Source organism: Clavispora lusitaniae, assembly GCF_014636115.1.
Source record: "Clavispora lusitaniae strain FDAARGOS_655 chromosome Unknown tig00000003_pilon, whole genome shotgun sequence".
Lineage (NCBI taxonomy): Eukaryota > Fungi > Ascomycota > Pichiomycetes > Serinales > Metschnikowiaceae > Clavispora > Clavispora lusitaniae.
In genome coordinates, this window is record NW_027093975.1 from 1,011,756 (window position 1) to 1,027,736 (window position 15,981).

Below are 15,981 nucleotides of genomic sequence, written 5' to 3' on the forward strand. Positions count from 1 at the left end.
TTGTTTACTGAACACAATCCTGACCTATACGTATCGCCAACTAATGGAAACGATGACTTTCAACAGCCTCCGTCATGAATACTTAAGAACTAGCAGTAGAACACAGACTACTGTGAAAGTATCAGATATATGGATTCTTTTAAGACAGGAATTTTGAATCCTAAAACAACATCTTGTCCCATGTAACCGAGACAAAATCATTCGAATCACAAGAACTCATCACTCATGTGGGCAAGGGTTTCTTCGCCATCTCTACTTCTACCCATGAAGCTTCTTTTACACGGAGGTGCTGACCTAATTTTGCATCTTAGAAGATTAGCTCAAAATTACACAATCACTTCGCAGGTCTATGAATCTTCACACCGCTTTATCTAACAATCGTAGGATTCCTATCTGTAATATGATCGATAAACCAGTAATCAAACTGTTAATCTACCCCCTCATCTGAGGGTGGTCTAGGATTACAAGCAGTACAACGTATCTATTGATAATGGAAGGAAGAACTAAACAGAAAGAAGCACACGCTCCTTGCTCAGAAGATGACATCTTCTTCGTTGTCTTGCAACACATCTGCCTCTTGAGACGCCAACTGGTCGACTTCTTTAATAACCTCACTTTCTGTGGGTTGCATGTTGGTGGCCGTCTTCTTCTTCTTCTTCTTGTTCTTCTTCTTCTTCTTTCCAGCCGATGCAGGCGCAGTCTCGTCTTTGTTCGCTGGGGTGTCGGCGTTGGCATCTTCAGCATCTTCAGTTTCTTCAGTTTCTTCGGTTTCTTCGTCGTCTTCATCATCAGCTTCAAGCGCCGCCTTCTTCTCCGCCTCTTCCGCCTCCTCTGCGGCAATGTTGATCTGTTTCTTCTCCTGGACTTTCTTCAACCGGTAGAACTCTTCTCTGTCCAACTCGTCCAATTCCGAGTTGATGTAGCTGATGGTGTTCTCGGTTCTTGGAATAATAACGTGCTCAATGGCATTCACTCTTCTGTTGGTGACCTTGATGACCTCGTCCAAAATGATGAACGCCGTTTGCAAAGACGCCAACTCCACCAAAGTCTCGACAGCTCTGGTGTATACCATTTTGGCCTTCTGCACCTGCTGACCACCCCGACCCAAACCGGTCATTTTGAAATCGTTGATTTCCTCGTTGAGGTGGCTCTCGAAAGTGGGCAAGTACACACCCGAAACGTTCTCCTGCTTGGCCTTGACTTGGAAACGGGCCTTTTGGACACTCTCTTGAACCTGATAAGCAATGTTGTCGCCGGTCGCATACTGGACCTCGGCCAAAGAAAACGCTGCCACCTGCATCACACGGCCCATTTTCCGCTTGGCATCGTCGATTCTCTGGGTGATTTCTCTGAATCTCTTGGTCAAGGCCTCGGACTTTCGTTTCAACAAAGAATGGCCCTGCTGGGCGCCTTTCAATTTACCCTTCATGAGACTCAATGTCATCCGGGTCGGAAAAACCTGTTCCCTGTTTCCTGCTCCTGACATGATGCCACGTTTTGTTTGAGCGGATGGAGCTTTTCGAAATGGGGTTATGTCGTCCAAATCTAATCTAAATGCGCCCAAGGATGGACGCCGGGAGGCACGGGTGTATTGGCAGGGCCCACTACTGTAATTAACTAAATGTCAGTGTAGTAAACCTCGAAAATACGTAAATGCAGTGAATCTGTAATGAATCTGTAAATGTAGTAAATTATCAGTATTTATGTACGTAAGTGTGTCAGTTAACATTCAGCCGTTCTTTGCGAGCAGATGTCATTCTCGGTTTGGTACTGAGAAAAATCTCCACTTGAGCCCTCCAAGGCCATTTTCTTTCCTCTGTGAAGGCCACAGTCCCGTAGCATCATACCGGTATCGTTGCAGAGCTTCCCGGGACGCTGATGTCGCTTTAATATACAATCTCTGCCCTCACAGCACTTTCACACCGTTCAGCAGAGATGTGGAGGCAACAAGAAGTTGGGGATGGAGTTCTTGATGTAGTAGACGTGGTTGCAGTTGCGGCAGGTCATTTTGCCCTCGATGATTTGCGTCTCCACAAGCAAAGTATGCAATTCCTTCAAGATGGCCTGGTCGTCCTCCATGATGGCGTTCAAGTTCTCGGGCTTGACCGGAGGAAGCTGCTCGTTGCCTAGGTCCTTGGCCACTTTCAAAACGGCGTCCCAGTCCAATCTGTCCAACATGTGGACAATGAATTCTGGGTTGTACTCTTGTTCTTCTTGCACAAGCTGGCAGTCGGAAAATTGTAGAGGAAATGCGTCGGCAGAAGAGTCGCACGTCTTAACTGCGCATCTGACAAAGTTGGAGGTCAAGAACTTCATGTTGTGGGTGGTGTGGTTTTCCTGCGATAATGGAGATACTACTTTGGTGCTCATCACTCGAATTTTACCCATTGTCCTGCACACTATATACACGGCCCCGATAGTAACCAAAAGCAGGCGATATGGGCCGGAGAAGAGAAAAAAAATAGATACATGTCCTTCTATGCCATGACAGAAACAGACGGGCGGGCGTGTGCCTCTGTCTCGTACTTTGTAGCGCTGGTGCGCATGTTTTCTGGATTGAGTCTTCGTTCTGGTCTTCTCACGGGCTCAGGCTTTTTCCCCACTCGCTTTTCGAAAACTGTCTTCGCTCTTCTATGATCAGCAGACATCTCTGCAAGGTTGCGTTCCATCTCTAGAAGCGGGGTGCTCAGCTTGCGACTCATAAAATGGTTTAGATGCGGAAGAAGCCATTTCGCTCGTGTTGCATCTTTCGTTTCCATATAGGCCCGGCCCAACAGGAGGAGAATGGGTTCGGAGAAAATATCCTGGCACTTGGACTCTGCCGCATGGGAACGGCCCGATTCACTAAGAAGTATTTTCGTGCCCTCTGGTGTTTCAATCAGATTGTACACCAATTTGTTGATCAAAGTGTCTAATAGGGAGTATTGTTTGAGCTCCACGCACGCTTTGAATGCACTGGCCATAGTAGCGAGGCTAATGTAGCGGGGGGTCTTGTCCTGAGGCAAAAGAATCTCCTCCAGCGAGCGCAAATCCTGCTCCTCCGCATGACTTTTCATGAATGCTGGTATGAGAGACGCATGAAGCTTATTTTGCGTTGGCATGACTTGGAGGTACTTGAGGAGCTGTCTGAAGGCAGCCACATCTTTCCGTGGAACTTGGTAGGCAATCAAGCTGCCCAAAAAGTCTGGGTCTTCCTCGATTAGATGGGCAAAATGCGATGCGTTTCTGGAGGCAAATTCCAGAGACTTCAGTGAGTCTGCCAATGCAGTTTGGCGCATGTCAAACGAAGGAAGAATGTCGTACACCAATGACTGGTAGTTGTACAAGCCGGCGTTCCCCAAGTGGTCCAAAAGATAGCGGAAAACCGAATAGGTGGGTATTGACTGGCCCCCAGAGGAAAGGGCCTGCGCCAACTCAAGGGCAAGCGCCATGTGCTTGAAAGGCGCACTGGAAGTTTCGTATGATGCAAAAATTTGTTCAAAGCGACGAATATACTCACTGCTGCTTACAGTATTGGTAAGAAACTGGGGCAGCAGAAACGCTTGAATGGAACTCACGGTGTCGGAGTTTTCATAATTGAGGTAATGGCCCGATTTGTAGTGGTAAAAATCGTACCTTCTCAGCTCTTTGCTCTTAAATGCATCCGAATGCTTGAAGTTGTCCAGCATCTCCGCAACCGCATCAGGACTCAATTTTTCCAAGAAATTTCTTGCCAGTCCTTGACTCTCGGACCTGAGAGCCAAAAGCTTCGCTATAAGTTCTTTCTTTTCCTCGTCGTTCTTCATTAATGCAAACAAGTCGTGATGTAGTAAAAAAGAATCGTCTGAGAGCGCTTGCTCCAACTCAAAGTCGTGGAAGCTGTGGCGCAAATTGAGCTCCACCAAGAAAGACTTGACCAACTGGTTCGACAATGCCATAAGTGAGCTTTGAATGCTAGAGGAGTAGGTGAGCTTACCAGGATGCTCTTCGTGTTCCTCGACACGACTATCCGACTGGGGAAATAGCCGTGCTATGTTCTCGGGCTGGGAAAATGTAGACACATAAACCTGCCGTTGCTTTAAAAACTGCCGAGAATGCTGGATTTGTGTCGCTAAAGACACATCGTTCTTTTGGGCAAGAATGCTAGGTTCGCTATTCGTCTGCCTGCTATTCTCAGAGAAAGGCGCCGGCAGCAGCTCCCGGTTTTGAAGACGCTTCAAAGAGGCGATTTGGCGCTGTATCTCTTCGTTTTCGGCGTCTAGGTCGTTGATCAAGTCAATGTAATTTTCAAGCTCCTCCATCTGCAAAAGGAACTCTTCGATGCGCTGCTTTTTGCGCACAGTGCTGTAGAACTGCAAATGCGCCAAGATGGCCACGTTGGAAGCCACAAAGATCAAGTGGCTTGGGCTTTTCAAAAACTGGAGAAACATCTTCAGCTCAGGCGAATCGAAAAAGTTCAAGCTTTGCCGGAGAGACATTCTCGGCCGCGCGGATGTGTTGAGAAGATGGAGATGCTTTCTTGCCGAGCCGGAGAAAAACCTCCGCGAGCAGCCAGCAAATCGCATCTTGATGTTTTTTGGCCTTCTTTTGTAGCTTGGGTATAAGCGAAATCGCATGTTTCTGAGATGGACCCGTGCACCACGAAAACTGGATTTGTGTCCTGCAGACAGTACAGCTAGGCTACACAGATGCCAGCTAAAATAGTTGATGGCTTACAAAGGAAAGAGAAGGATGGTTATATGATGGTGGAGGGGTTATTTCTATTAAGGGTGCTGAGGTATTGTTACTGATGCCGCAATGTGCAGATTACTGATGGGCTGAAGAAATGACACAAATGCATTGATCCTGATGCAATGACATACTGGTCTCTTCTAGATGTCAGATCTTGTTCGTGACAAGAGAAATAGTCATCCACGATTATTGACAGTGTACTTTTGGCTCCGTTTTGATGTCATGTTTGGTCACAAGTGGCTTTGTGCGATTGCGGACATGGTCCGTTTTGGCAAGCCAAAAAACACACCAAACATCTCCCAAAGTTCCAAAAGTGACAATCAAGCACCTACTAGCCTCCTCGTTCTCTCTAGCTTCTCCAGACGGGTCAGACGAACGGCATTGGTGAAACCCGTCTATCTGCAGTACATACGTCCATTTTGCACCCATTTTTGTGGGAATGGCATTCTGCCTTCTAAATGTGCAGTTCTTTGGCAAGAATCGGTTTGAAAAGCCGATTTGAAGCAACATCCTCGATTTCCAGGCCCTTTGAAACGGTTTCGGCCAAAATCCATTTTGCGACCTCGCCCTATCGCCTCTCTTGCGACATCTTTGTGGCCGCCAGAATCCGCGCAGTATAAATTGGAAACGGCTTTGAACCAAAAGATTTCTTTCTTCTACCACACTTTCTTCTGCTCTTTTCATAAAAACAAAAAAAAATATTAGATAAGTAAAGAAAAGAAACAGTTATGCTCTCTAGGAGTCCTTCGGGACTCTCTAAAATCTCGGGGCTTTTCTCGATGCTTTCCCGCTCTTCTCTTTCTGTAAACACTTCTCCTGTTGACATCAACACCTCAACGGATGACCTGTTCGACGAGAACCGCGACTACTTCAAGGAAGCCGGGAAAGGCTCCGAACCTAACACTAAGCCAATTCTCCATTCTCCAGAAACGGAGCAGGAGAATGTCCTGACCGACGCAAACGTAAAAAACCCGGCGGACCAGGACAAACAGGCGGGCCTGGGCACGAAACAGGCCGCGGCCAAAAAGGGCATTTTCGGGTTTTTCCCCAAAATCAAGCAGCTTTTTGAGCCGAAAAAGACTCTTCCTCCGCGGCCTCGCAGGCCACGGGAACCTCTGGTGTATTTTGGGCGGACTCCATCTTCGGCGCGCGAGAATGTGAAGAAGCCCAAGCACTCCGAGGTTCAGAAGATCCGCATCAACCTCGAGGTGTTGCGGGACGAACCCCCGGTGTACGTAAGTCCCGAATACGGGTTACGGGCCAAGGCGTCCAGACATTTTAGAAAGGACTTGGAGCACTTGATCCTGGAGGTGACGACCTTCACGGATGATTTGAACTTCATTGCCAACAACGCCGGCCACTTTTGTCGCCACATGTGCGACTCCACCTTCGACTGCTATCTGCTCAGAGACAAGGTGATGGAGTACTTTGACCAAATGAAGTACCAGCTGCAGATGATGGACCACGCGCAAGAAACGGTGCTCTACTTGAAGAACAATAAGGTGGAGGCCAGCGAGGTCTACGAGTTTGCCCGCAACTATGCCGAATGGAAGACGCTGTTTGCTGAGTACGAATGCCTCATGCTGCAGTACCCAGCCTTGTTTGAAGAAACAAACAAGGGCATGGTTGAAGCCAATGCTTATGCCAGAACGTTCTTGAACCACGAAAGCATCATGAAACGCTTGGACAGAGAGTTTAAGGACACCAAGATTAGATACATCAAGAGAGAGTCTCTTAGAAACAAGTATCTCACACCTTTACGCGAACACTTCAAGGCAATCAGAAAATCTTTCCTTGGAACAGAAATGAGCGAAAAGGTTGGCGAGTTCTTGGAATCGCTCCACACAGCAAACAAGGACTTGTACGATGCGCTGGATTACCTCAACAAAATCCACCGCACCATCAAACTTACTCACCAAACTACCAGGGTGACCGATCGTATGTTGGACGATCTCATGTCATCGTTGGATGCCAGTGAGTAGTTGAGAAACGGCCACGGGATTGAACAGTCATACATTCCTGTGGTCACATAAAGGAGAGTGGATGTTTTGGGAGCGTTGTTGCTGTTGATGGCTACATTACTTACTGTTCAGACACAAGCGGGGAAAATGGGATAATACAATGGGGAGCGAGGGCCTTTGGGACATTGGGACATTTGGGACGGGCCTGGTCTCCTCTCCAAACTGATTTTGGTTTATCCTTTCCTTCATTTTTTCGGTTGTTGTCGGTCTAATGTAATGTTGGCATCTTCTTACAGCGCCTCTGGGACTCTGCTTATTCCTATTTTCTTGAAGGTTGGTAACCTCATATGTCTTCTTTCCTAGGGGCCGCTTCTGAGATGAGATTTTTTGTGGCAGAAGAATCTCGCCCAACTCAGCGGCGGCCTTTGAATACCATTGTCGTGGCAGCTTTGTTATTCTATTGTGGAGGAAAGAGGCAGTTGGATGACTCCAACATAGGGCAAAAAGCAGGATCTTTGTCTTTAGTTTTGGAGGTTCAGTGGGGGGATGGCAAGATTGAAGTAGTCTTTTGTGTGATCTCATTAGGTTGTGGCTGTTGGCTCCGAGGCCATAGATATTCCTCTTAGAGCATATGTACCCAGCTCCGAGGACAGATAATTATAAAAAAAAATACATTATATAAACTTTATATGCTGTTGTAGGTGCGAGGTGTTGAAGTAGTAGGAGAATATTCAAAAGAACCAAAATCTACCCGCACCTAACTTTTGAGAAGCCTTTTCTTCCAAACCAAATGGCCTGAAACCAGGCAACAAAACAGTGTATTATTAGATTAGCTATGTAGTTTTTCTTGAATGATATCCAGTAGTATGGAATGGTTTTAGCTGAGTTCAATGATATAGTGGAACGAGGGCTTGAGTAGTAGATCTATTCAATGAAGGAATCAAAATATTGTAGAATCAATTGAATAATCGTTGGTTGATGAGTATACCAATTTATGATAATGAAAGTGGTGTGACAGACATTCCAATTGTCTCAAACTAAGTATCAGCTCATCTGACAATTGTCTGCTTTAGAAGTCTTTGAGTTATACTCCACCTCTTCAATACCACGTAACATGATAATCACCACAAGAACATAAAACACAAACTACAACTATTTGCCCATTTTTTCCCTAATCAAGCTTGTTCACCCTTAGTGTCTACAAGAGCCAAATCCAGCAATAAGTATTATGAGGACAATTCAGAGAAGTATAAATAGCTAATTTCTGACTTTTCCTAATTTCTACTCATCAATGCTCTCATCCCTCCTTCTCAGCACAAATAAAAATGTAGCCACACCAAACCTCTCTCCTTTCTGGAAATTCATTATCCAATTCCTGTTCTTGATTAATCATTCAAAACTAATGGGGCTTCTCTTGCTGGCCCGCCTTGATATAGCGTCACGTGACCATAATACCAGTCACTGGACACGTCAGTCTGCGATCTCCACTTTGGCAATCTATTCAGAAACCATGAAGTTCTCTACATTGGCGTTAGGCTTGCTCAGTTTTGTTGGCGCAGTGTTTTCCGAAGAAGTGGAGGATTTTTTCGGCCAGGCGTCCACCGAAAACAAACTCACCAACTTCAAAATCGATTACATCATTGAAGAATACCCTGATGTCGATCCGTCTGACGTAGCCCAGTTGCTGGCTGGCGAGGAAATCAAGTTGCTCTACACCATAACCAACGAGGAAGATACCGACCTTACAGTTGTTGGGCTTGGCGGCGCTTTCCGTGACCCAATTTCGGGCGACTACAAAGTGAATTTGACTTCAAACTCTGTCAACCCATTGGTGATCACACCTGGCGAATCGGCGCAGGTGGGACAGAAAATCAGATTGGACATAGACTCGGGCAGCTACTACTTGACTCCGCAGGTGTATGTTGCGTTCCAAGATGAGTTGAAGGCGATCCAGGCTAGAGGCCAGTTGGCCATTGTGCTGGAAGTGCCTGTGTCCTTCTTGGACCCGCAATTGTTGTTCTTGGAGCTTCTCTTTGTGGCCATTTTGGGCGGTCTTGGCTACTTTGTGTACACCACTTACTTCAAAACGTACTTCAAGCGCACGGCCCCCACCAAGAAAGTGCCTGTTGCTTCCAAATCGACTGGATTCGACCCGCTGTGGGTGCCTTCTCACCACCAGGTTCCGCAGAAGAGAACAAAGTCCCGGAAAGCGTACTGAGAATGGGCTCAGGATGTATATTTGACCGAGAAAACCGATCTGGGAGAATAATAAAAGTAGCGATTGTTATTTCTAGTTAAGCTGTCACTGGTAGCGACAATTGATTTGTTGGCTGATGATGTGATGGTTGGTTTGGCACATTGCAAGTTGTAACCGTTACTGTAAGTTAGCTAGTGTAGTTATAGCTTCTATAATTATACTTTGAAGCTTCCATAATTAAACGTTATACGGCGTATTTTACTAGCATTATGCCATATTAGAAAAGCATTATTTGTTGAGACATGTACACGGATTTTTATGTTCATCTGTGCCGTTCCAGCTTGCGTTTTTCAATCAACTACCAAGATCCAATACACCAGTTCAAGATACCACACACGAAAGTTATCTTTTCTTATCTTAGGATAACTTTTCCCTATCTTTGTGCTGATTCGTATTTGGCTACCAATTGAGCAATTCATTTGTCATTTTGTTCACCCTAATCTATACTGTCTGCCATTGTACGTATAATACTGCTTTGGACTCTATATGCCAGCAATAGATTGTACACTCCTGCACTGCCACAGATAAAAGATAGATAAACATAATTATAGAAACGCCCCAGAATCAAAGGACAAGAAAGAATCCAAGTCAAAGGAGTACAAAAATCGAATAGTCTAAGAATCGAATAGTCCAACAATCGAATAGTCAAGAATCGAATAGTCAAGAAGCAAGAACTAAGTATTGGGACCCTCAAGACACTTCGCGCACTATCAGATCTACACCTTTCCTCATACCACATGAGACTTTACCTCAATGAATATCCCCGGACTTTTGTTGTGGCCGACTCCCAGTTCTCGCTTATAATCCGCCATCCGAATCCACAGTACTCGCTGCACGAACACAGCCACCGCCATGCGCATATACATCTTGAAGGCCGCAAGGCCAAAGAGGCCCGATCCAAGAACAAGAGCGGCCAAAACAAGGTGATGGTGGAGTTTGTGCGGACAGAGGCGTTGACGCTCAAAGGATTCAGCGACATCACCCCGGGGAGAACGCGAGAAAAGGTGCTCACGGGCTTTTTGGGCTTTCTTAATGTCAAGGGCCAGATCTTTTTGGGTTTCATCACCCGCTCCACCAAGGTGGCGTCGCCCAAGTTGGGCGAGAACATCCACATGATCGACAGCGTCGATTTCTTCTGTCTCAACAGCGACCACTACGACGGGTGGATCAACAAAGAAGACGAAGTCCACAGCGGCGCATCGTCCGAAGAAGTGGAGCTGGTTCAAGCAGGGTATCCCGCAGGCTCCGTCAAACGGTTTCTTTCGCTGGGCAATTTCTACTTCTCCAAGAACTTTGACGTCACCACCACAATGCAAGAGCGTGGCAGTCCGACGTCGCTGAGCCACGCTTTCAACTCCAGTGATTCGTACTTTTCGCGGTTCATGTGGAACTCGTACATGGGCCTGGAGCTTCTCGAGTTCCGAAGCACCTTGAGTTTGCAGGAGAGAGAAAGTTTCGACAGCGCCGGCTTTTTGATCACCATCATGCGGGGGTACGCCAAGTCGGTCAATCTCAAGTTTCTGGATAGGGAAAACGCTCTCGTCACTTTGATTTCCAAACAGTCGTGCAAGAAGAAAGGGCCTCTTTTTGGCGAGTGGGGATGCGACGAGGCCGGCGCAGTGTCCAACTTTGTCGAGTCGGAGGTGATCATCTACACAGAGTCTTTTTGTTTGTCGTACGTCATTTTGCGAGGCAATGTGCCCAGTTTTTGGGAATTGCAAAGCAACTTCTCGAAGAAGAGCCTCCTATCCTCCAAAAAGAGTAAGAAAGTGGTCTTCACAAGATCCTCCGAAGCATCACAACACGCCTTCATACGTCACTTCAACGACTTGGGGAAAACTTATGGCGATATTCATGTTGTCAATTGCTTGCTGCAAGATCCGCATACGTACAAGGGTGAACTCAATAAGAACTTCAAGAGCCTTCTAGATGCCGCCATCAAAACCAAAGACGAATGCAATGGCGATTTGCCCGATGCTGCGGTGATGCAACAAACTCCAACAAACAACTACAAACTTTCTTATACGGATATGCCCATTTCCACGTCGTACATGAAGAAAGTGGGATACAGCACGATCAACCCAGCTGATGTCGTCGGGCCATTGAATAATGCAGTGATTGATTTTGGTGCCATGTTTTACGACCTTAAAAGATACTCATACATTGGGAGACAATTGGGTGTGATGCGAGTGAATTCTTTCGATTGTCTTTCCAAAGCCAACTTTGTTTCTAAAGCAATTTGCCAAGAGGTGATTGAGTTGGCCTTACGGGATATGAACATCAAGGCTCCGCACGATCTTTACATTCAACACGCCAAACTTTGGTCTGAAAATGATGATGTCTTGAAACATCTCACGTTGAATTATCAGGCAAACATGACCAAAATCCAAAACTCCAAGAGCTCTGCAGCCAAGCATTCGCTTAAGCAACAATTGACTTGGAAATACATGAATGTTGTTGGAGAAGTAAAGCAAAGTGACGTCGCCATGCTAAAATTATTGGGTCGCTTGGAAGACCAAGATGGCGTTGTTCTCTACAATCCATTTCACCAGTACGTGAGTTTAGAATTGAAGAAACGGTCAAGTGAGTTTAGCTACAGCAAGGAAATCAAAATTTTTGCGTCGACGTTCAATGTCAATGGAGACGTTAGTCACGATGATAACTTACGAGAGTGGATCTTCCCCTCTAAGCACGATGTTGATAAAGACTATGATATTATTTTCATTGGATTCGAAGAGATCATTGAATTGACTGCGGGCAACATGGTGAATGTTAAATCCGACAACTTTATTGCATGGGAAAAGGAAATAAAAAAGATTTTGGAAGAACTGAAATACACCAAAGAAAAGTACGTCTCTCTATGGAGTTGGCAAATGGGAGGAATCGCCGTTCTTCTTTTCATTAAGGAAAGTCACGTTTCGAACATCTCTGATATCGAAGGATCGGTTAAAAAAACCGGTCTAGGTGGTATGAGTGCCAATAAAGGAGGAATCGGTATTTCGCTTACGTATGCGAAAACCCTGCTTTGCTTTGTGTGCTCTCATTTGGCTGCCGGGTTCAGCAATATTGATGAGAGACACCAAGATTACAAAACAATTGCCAAAGGGATTCTCTTTTCCAAACGCAAAAAGATTAAAGATCACGAAGGCGTAATATGGTTAGGAGACTTCAATTACAGAATAGACTTGCAGAATGAGCATGTGAAGAATCTTATCAAAGCAGGGTCTTTCCAAAAGTTGTTTGAATATGACCAGCTAAACAGACAGATGGCCAGTGGCGAGTCGTTTCCCTTTTTCAACGAGATGGAAATCACCTTTCCTCCCACATACAAGTTCGACAACAACACCAAGGTTTACGACACGTCGGAGAAACAGAGAATTCCAGCGTGGACAGACCGGATCTTGAGCATGTCCAAGGGCGAAACGTTGAAACAAGAAGTCTACGATTGCGAGGAAGACGTCATTTTTTCGGACCATCGGCCCGTCTATGCGATATTCAAAGCGTCCGTGGCGATGATAAACGAAACGGCAAAGAAGGAAATCACGCACGACATTTATGAGAGCTATAAGAAGGACGTGGGAGATATCAACGTGCTCATAACTTCCAGTGATATTTCACAGTTTGTCGACGACAAAAACAGCGATGACATGCCGCCTCCTAGTTCCGACGCCAAGAAGTGGTGGCTCGAAAAGGGTGCAGCGGCCAAAGTATCTATTCCAGAGCTTGAAAACACTCCTCCGGAGGGCGAAAACGCCATGGTGATCAACCCCAGATTCCCCATCAATCCCTTCGTTCCAACAGACGAACCGGAGTTTATCCGCAAAGCAGACTTGTTGAAGCTTGTGGAATCGAAAAGCTGAGCGTCTTACAACGAGTCCAACTTGGACTTTTCGATCTGTAGCTCGGCCACTTTGGCTTGTGCTGTTTCGAGATTGTTTTGCTCAATGTCTGCCAAAATCAGATCCATCTTGCTATCCAATGCATCGAGCATTTTCTCCAACGCCAGCGCCTGTTTTTCTGCTTCGGCAATCTGTTTGTATGTGTCTGCTATATTCAAGTCTTCCTGGGTCATGGTGATAGTGAGCAATTGTTGCGCGGCATCTATATAGTGTTGGGCCATGCACGATGGTCTAGTGTGCATAATGGGAGATAAGAAATAGATAAATAGTGCCAGTCCAAATGTAGGAAGGCTGGCGATACGAAATTACATTGAGCAGACGGTGGATCAGCAAATAATGTTAGTTGTGGACTTTCGAAACAGTATCTACATGGTTTCTGGTATTGGTTGACTATGATGCAAGTGCGATTTGGCATAACTGTATGTTCTAATAGGTACTTCTAAAAGTGGATTCAAATCATCAATAGAAGACACTACCATAAATGTCAATTGATCAGCGAATTTTCAAGCAGAGTAAACACGAAAAAAGTTAGTAATTTTTGACCATATGCTGTGGTTCACATCGAGTAACACGAGATGAGTTCTATATCTTTATAGTTAGAAACAGAAAAGTACGCTAACGCTGTATTTTCAACACTATGCCTTATTACTCCTGTAAAAATCCAGGAACACAACTCTGATGTAAATAAGAATCATATTTGGACCATTGCAAACCTTTTTATCTGAAGTATACATAAAATTGGAGTTGCGATCTTCATTTAATAAAGTAGATGGGTATTAAGCGAGGGCTCTTGAAATTTTGACCAGTTGAACAAAAAGAAACAAGTCTTGGGCATTCCTGCGACCATCAACTAACCGAAGAGTCTTTTGGCCATAATGAGTTTCCAAAGACCACTATGCTGTCAATTGCCGTTTTGCATGTGCTTAATAGTATTCTCGTAAGCGATTTAATCCATATAAACTGGCTGAGCACTCACCTCCAAAAAGAAATGCTAACAAGTAAAGAATACGAAGATTGATTCTACTTCTCTCAATATCAAGTGGGAAATCCAAATTAATAATCCCAATAACATTCTAGTCAGCTAGTAAAATAGTCAGTCTTTATTTTCTGATACACATGGCTCTTAATCTGAGATCGCTGGAGACGATTAGACGATTTCTAACTGACGCAGGTTCCCCGTGCTAGGCGCCACTGGGAATCCCAGTGGGTTTATATTACCTCCACTGACATTGCAGTGGAGGAAGAGCGCTACTTATAAAAAAAGGTGGTGGCAGTGGAGACAGCTCTCCGGTCAGGGCATCCCGAAGGAGAATTGTAGAGCCAACTGGCCAGGAAGCCTGATCCGACAGTCTTCCCTGCCCTGGTGGAGAAGGTGGTTGGCTGAACAGAGGTCTGCCAGCCAACCTAATTCCGCTGTGATCAGCAGCGGAAGTGCCTTCCCCACCAGGATGGCTCCTACAACACCCAGCCGGAACCCCATGAAGCAAAGACAGCAGTTGCCCTGCTTATGGCTGGCCCACCACACTATATAAGATTTACACGGATTTTCGAGCATCCAAAGTCGGCCACCTAAACCAGACCGACAAGCAGCAAAGTATAAAAATTTTAGCGGTCACGGAAATCCAGTTCCGACCACTTTCACTTCTTCTTCGTATGCTCCCTCACCTTTGTTTCTCATTCTTCTCCGTTCAAATTGTCGGCATCTGCACCTTCGATGCTTGGAACTGCTTGGGAGAGAAAAAGATCTTGATTCGAAGGGGGATCCTTCCCTTCGAGCAATTTCTTATCCCCCCCCCCCCCCCCCCCCCGTAATCAGTTCATCAGCATAGGCCAGCTATAGAATCCAGCAGCAGAAGTATCCCGGCAATCCGTGAGATTGGCAAACAAATTAAAGATGAGCATGCTCTTCCAATTGTTAGCCTGTTGAAGCAATTGCACTTGTTAGCAATGAAACCCTTCTTTGAATGAAAATGCTTCACCGTCATCACTTATTGGCCAAGTGAGGATGTCATGCATCTTCCCCAAGATTCCCGAAGAGTAACCTTGGACCAACGGCGTGGAATTGGTGTATTTTCCCCGCTGGGATCTTGTAGCATCTAAGATCACTTCAACACCGTGAATAATTCACCAACACCAGAACCAACTCCCGACTTCTTCCTTCAATAAATTCCCAACATCATCGGAATTTATTTCACGCCAGCACAACATCATCGTCTCCCGCCATCTCACCAATAACCTCTTCTTCGACCTTGATCGTATAAAATAAATCCAACTTCTTCAAGATTTATTTATCGCCAGCACAACAGCATCGTCTCCCGCCATCTCACCAATAACCTCTTCTTCCCTCTTCAATAAATTCCCAACAACTCTCGAATTTGTTTTCTCCTTCTCACCAAAATCCTCTTCTTCCCTCTTCATCGTATAAAATAAATCCAACTTCTTCAAGATTTATTTCACGCCAGCACAACATCATCGTCTCCCGCCATCTCACCAAAATCCTCTTCTTCCACCTTCCCACTTCCTCGAACTCCGCCCTCCTCACCTGCTCCACTCATCGTCCTCCGACCCCACGGCATCGTAACCACTTCCTCACCTCTTCCTCTCACCTCACCGAAGCAACACCTCCTCTCTGGCCCGTCCAGAGAGCCATGGTCTGCACGAAAACTTCGCCGCTACCATGGGAACAACGCTTCCTCTCGGCGTCTTCACTGAAGATCGTCCGATGGAAGACCATTCTGCATCAGCCTCGGCCTCTGCAAAATGGATTTCGCTACGGAAACAGTCCCTGGCAAAAGAAACTCTCGTCTCTATCCCCAGAACCCTGCGTCCGACCATGGCCTCTTGGGGTCCATGGATTTTCAGCCGGCCGGCTACTGCAGACCAATACTTCCAAGGAAGCATAGTCTGGTCCGGCCAGGGACCACAGCCAGCACCGGGGCGCCGGCCATGGTCTTTCACTCACACAGACCAGCACTGTAGCCCAAAGGACTACGGCGCCGGCATGTGAGTGACCAGACTGGCTTTTCCCGCTTAGCCAGCCTGGATTTGTCTGCTGGTGACTTCCAAGCCCGGTGCTGGACACAGCATGGACTTGGGTCCAGTCAGACACAGTTTCCCCTCCTCCAACTCCACTCACCTCCACTTCCTCGTTCGT

At 46.0% G+C, this 15,981-nt stretch overlaps 7 protein-coding genes across 7 annotated transcripts; 3 read left to right on the forward strand and 4 right to left on the reverse strand. All coding sequences in view use genetic code 12, as the record gives it.

Moving 5' to 3' along the window:
• Positions 1 to 532: 532 nt before the first annotated feature.
• VMA8 (H(+)-transporting V1 sector ATPase subunit D) lies at positions 533 to 1,486 on the reverse strand (the record flags this gene model as incomplete). Its single annotated transcript, XM_002619292.2, has 1 exon — positions 533 to 1,486. One exon carries the CDS (start codon positions 1,484 to 1,486, stop codon positions 533 to 535), a length of 954 nt encoding a protein of 317 aa, XP_002619338.2.
• A 440-nt stretch (positions 1,487 to 1,926) lies between these two features.
• Positions 1,927 to 2,388, reverse strand: TRM112 (RNA methylation protein; the record flags this gene model as incomplete). Its single annotated transcript, XM_002619293.2, has 1 exon — positions 1,927 to 2,388. One exon carries the CDS (start codon positions 2,386 to 2,388, stop codon positions 1,927 to 1,929), a length of 462 nt encoding a protein of 153 aa, XP_002619339.2.
• An 89-nt stretch (positions 2,389 to 2,477) lies between these two features.
• On the reverse strand, positions 2,478 to 4,544 carry FOB63_000474 (uncharacterized protein; the record flags this gene model as incomplete). Its single annotated transcript, XM_002619294.2, has 1 exon — positions 2,478 to 4,544. One exon carries the CDS (start codon positions 4,542 to 4,544, stop codon positions 2,478 to 2,480), a length of 2,067 nt encoding a protein of 688 aa, XP_002619340.2.
• Positions 4,545 to 5,438: 894 nt separating this feature from the next.
• FOB63_000475 (uncharacterized protein) lies at positions 5,439 to 6,692 on the forward strand (the record flags this gene model as incomplete). Its single annotated transcript, XM_002619295.2, has 1 exon — positions 5,439 to 6,692. The coding sequence occupies one exon, from the start codon at positions 5,439 to 5,441 to the stop codon at positions 6,690 to 6,692; it is 1,254 nt and encodes a 417-aa protein (XP_002619341.2).
• A 1,489-nt stretch (positions 6,693 to 8,181) lies between these two features.
• Positions 8,182 to 8,889, forward strand: FOB63_000476 (uncharacterized protein; the record flags this gene model as incomplete). Its single annotated transcript, XM_002619298.2, has 1 exon — positions 8,182 to 8,889. The coding sequence occupies one exon, from the start codon at positions 8,182 to 8,184 to the stop codon at positions 8,887 to 8,889; it is 708 nt and encodes a 235-aa protein (XP_002619344.2).
• Positions 8,890 to 9,665: 776 nt separating this feature from the next.
• INP51 (phosphoinositide 5-phosphatase) lies at positions 9,666 to 12,788 on the forward strand (the record flags this gene model as incomplete). The annotated part of the gene is made up of 1 exon (XM_002619299.2): positions 9,666 to 12,788. One exon carries the CDS (start codon positions 9,666 to 9,668, stop codon positions 12,786 to 12,788), a length of 3,123 nt encoding a protein of 1,040 aa, XP_002619345.2.
• Positions 12,789 to 12,793: 5 nt separating this feature from the next.
• FOB63_000478 (uncharacterized protein) lies at positions 12,794 to 13,000 on the reverse strand (the record flags this gene model as incomplete). The annotated part of the gene is made up of 1 exon (XM_066102428.1): positions 12,794 to 13,000. One exon carries the CDS (start codon positions 12,998 to 13,000, stop codon positions 12,794 to 12,796), a length of 207 nt encoding a protein of 68 aa, XP_065958542.1.
• Positions 13,001 to 15,981: the final 2,981 nt, after the last annotated feature.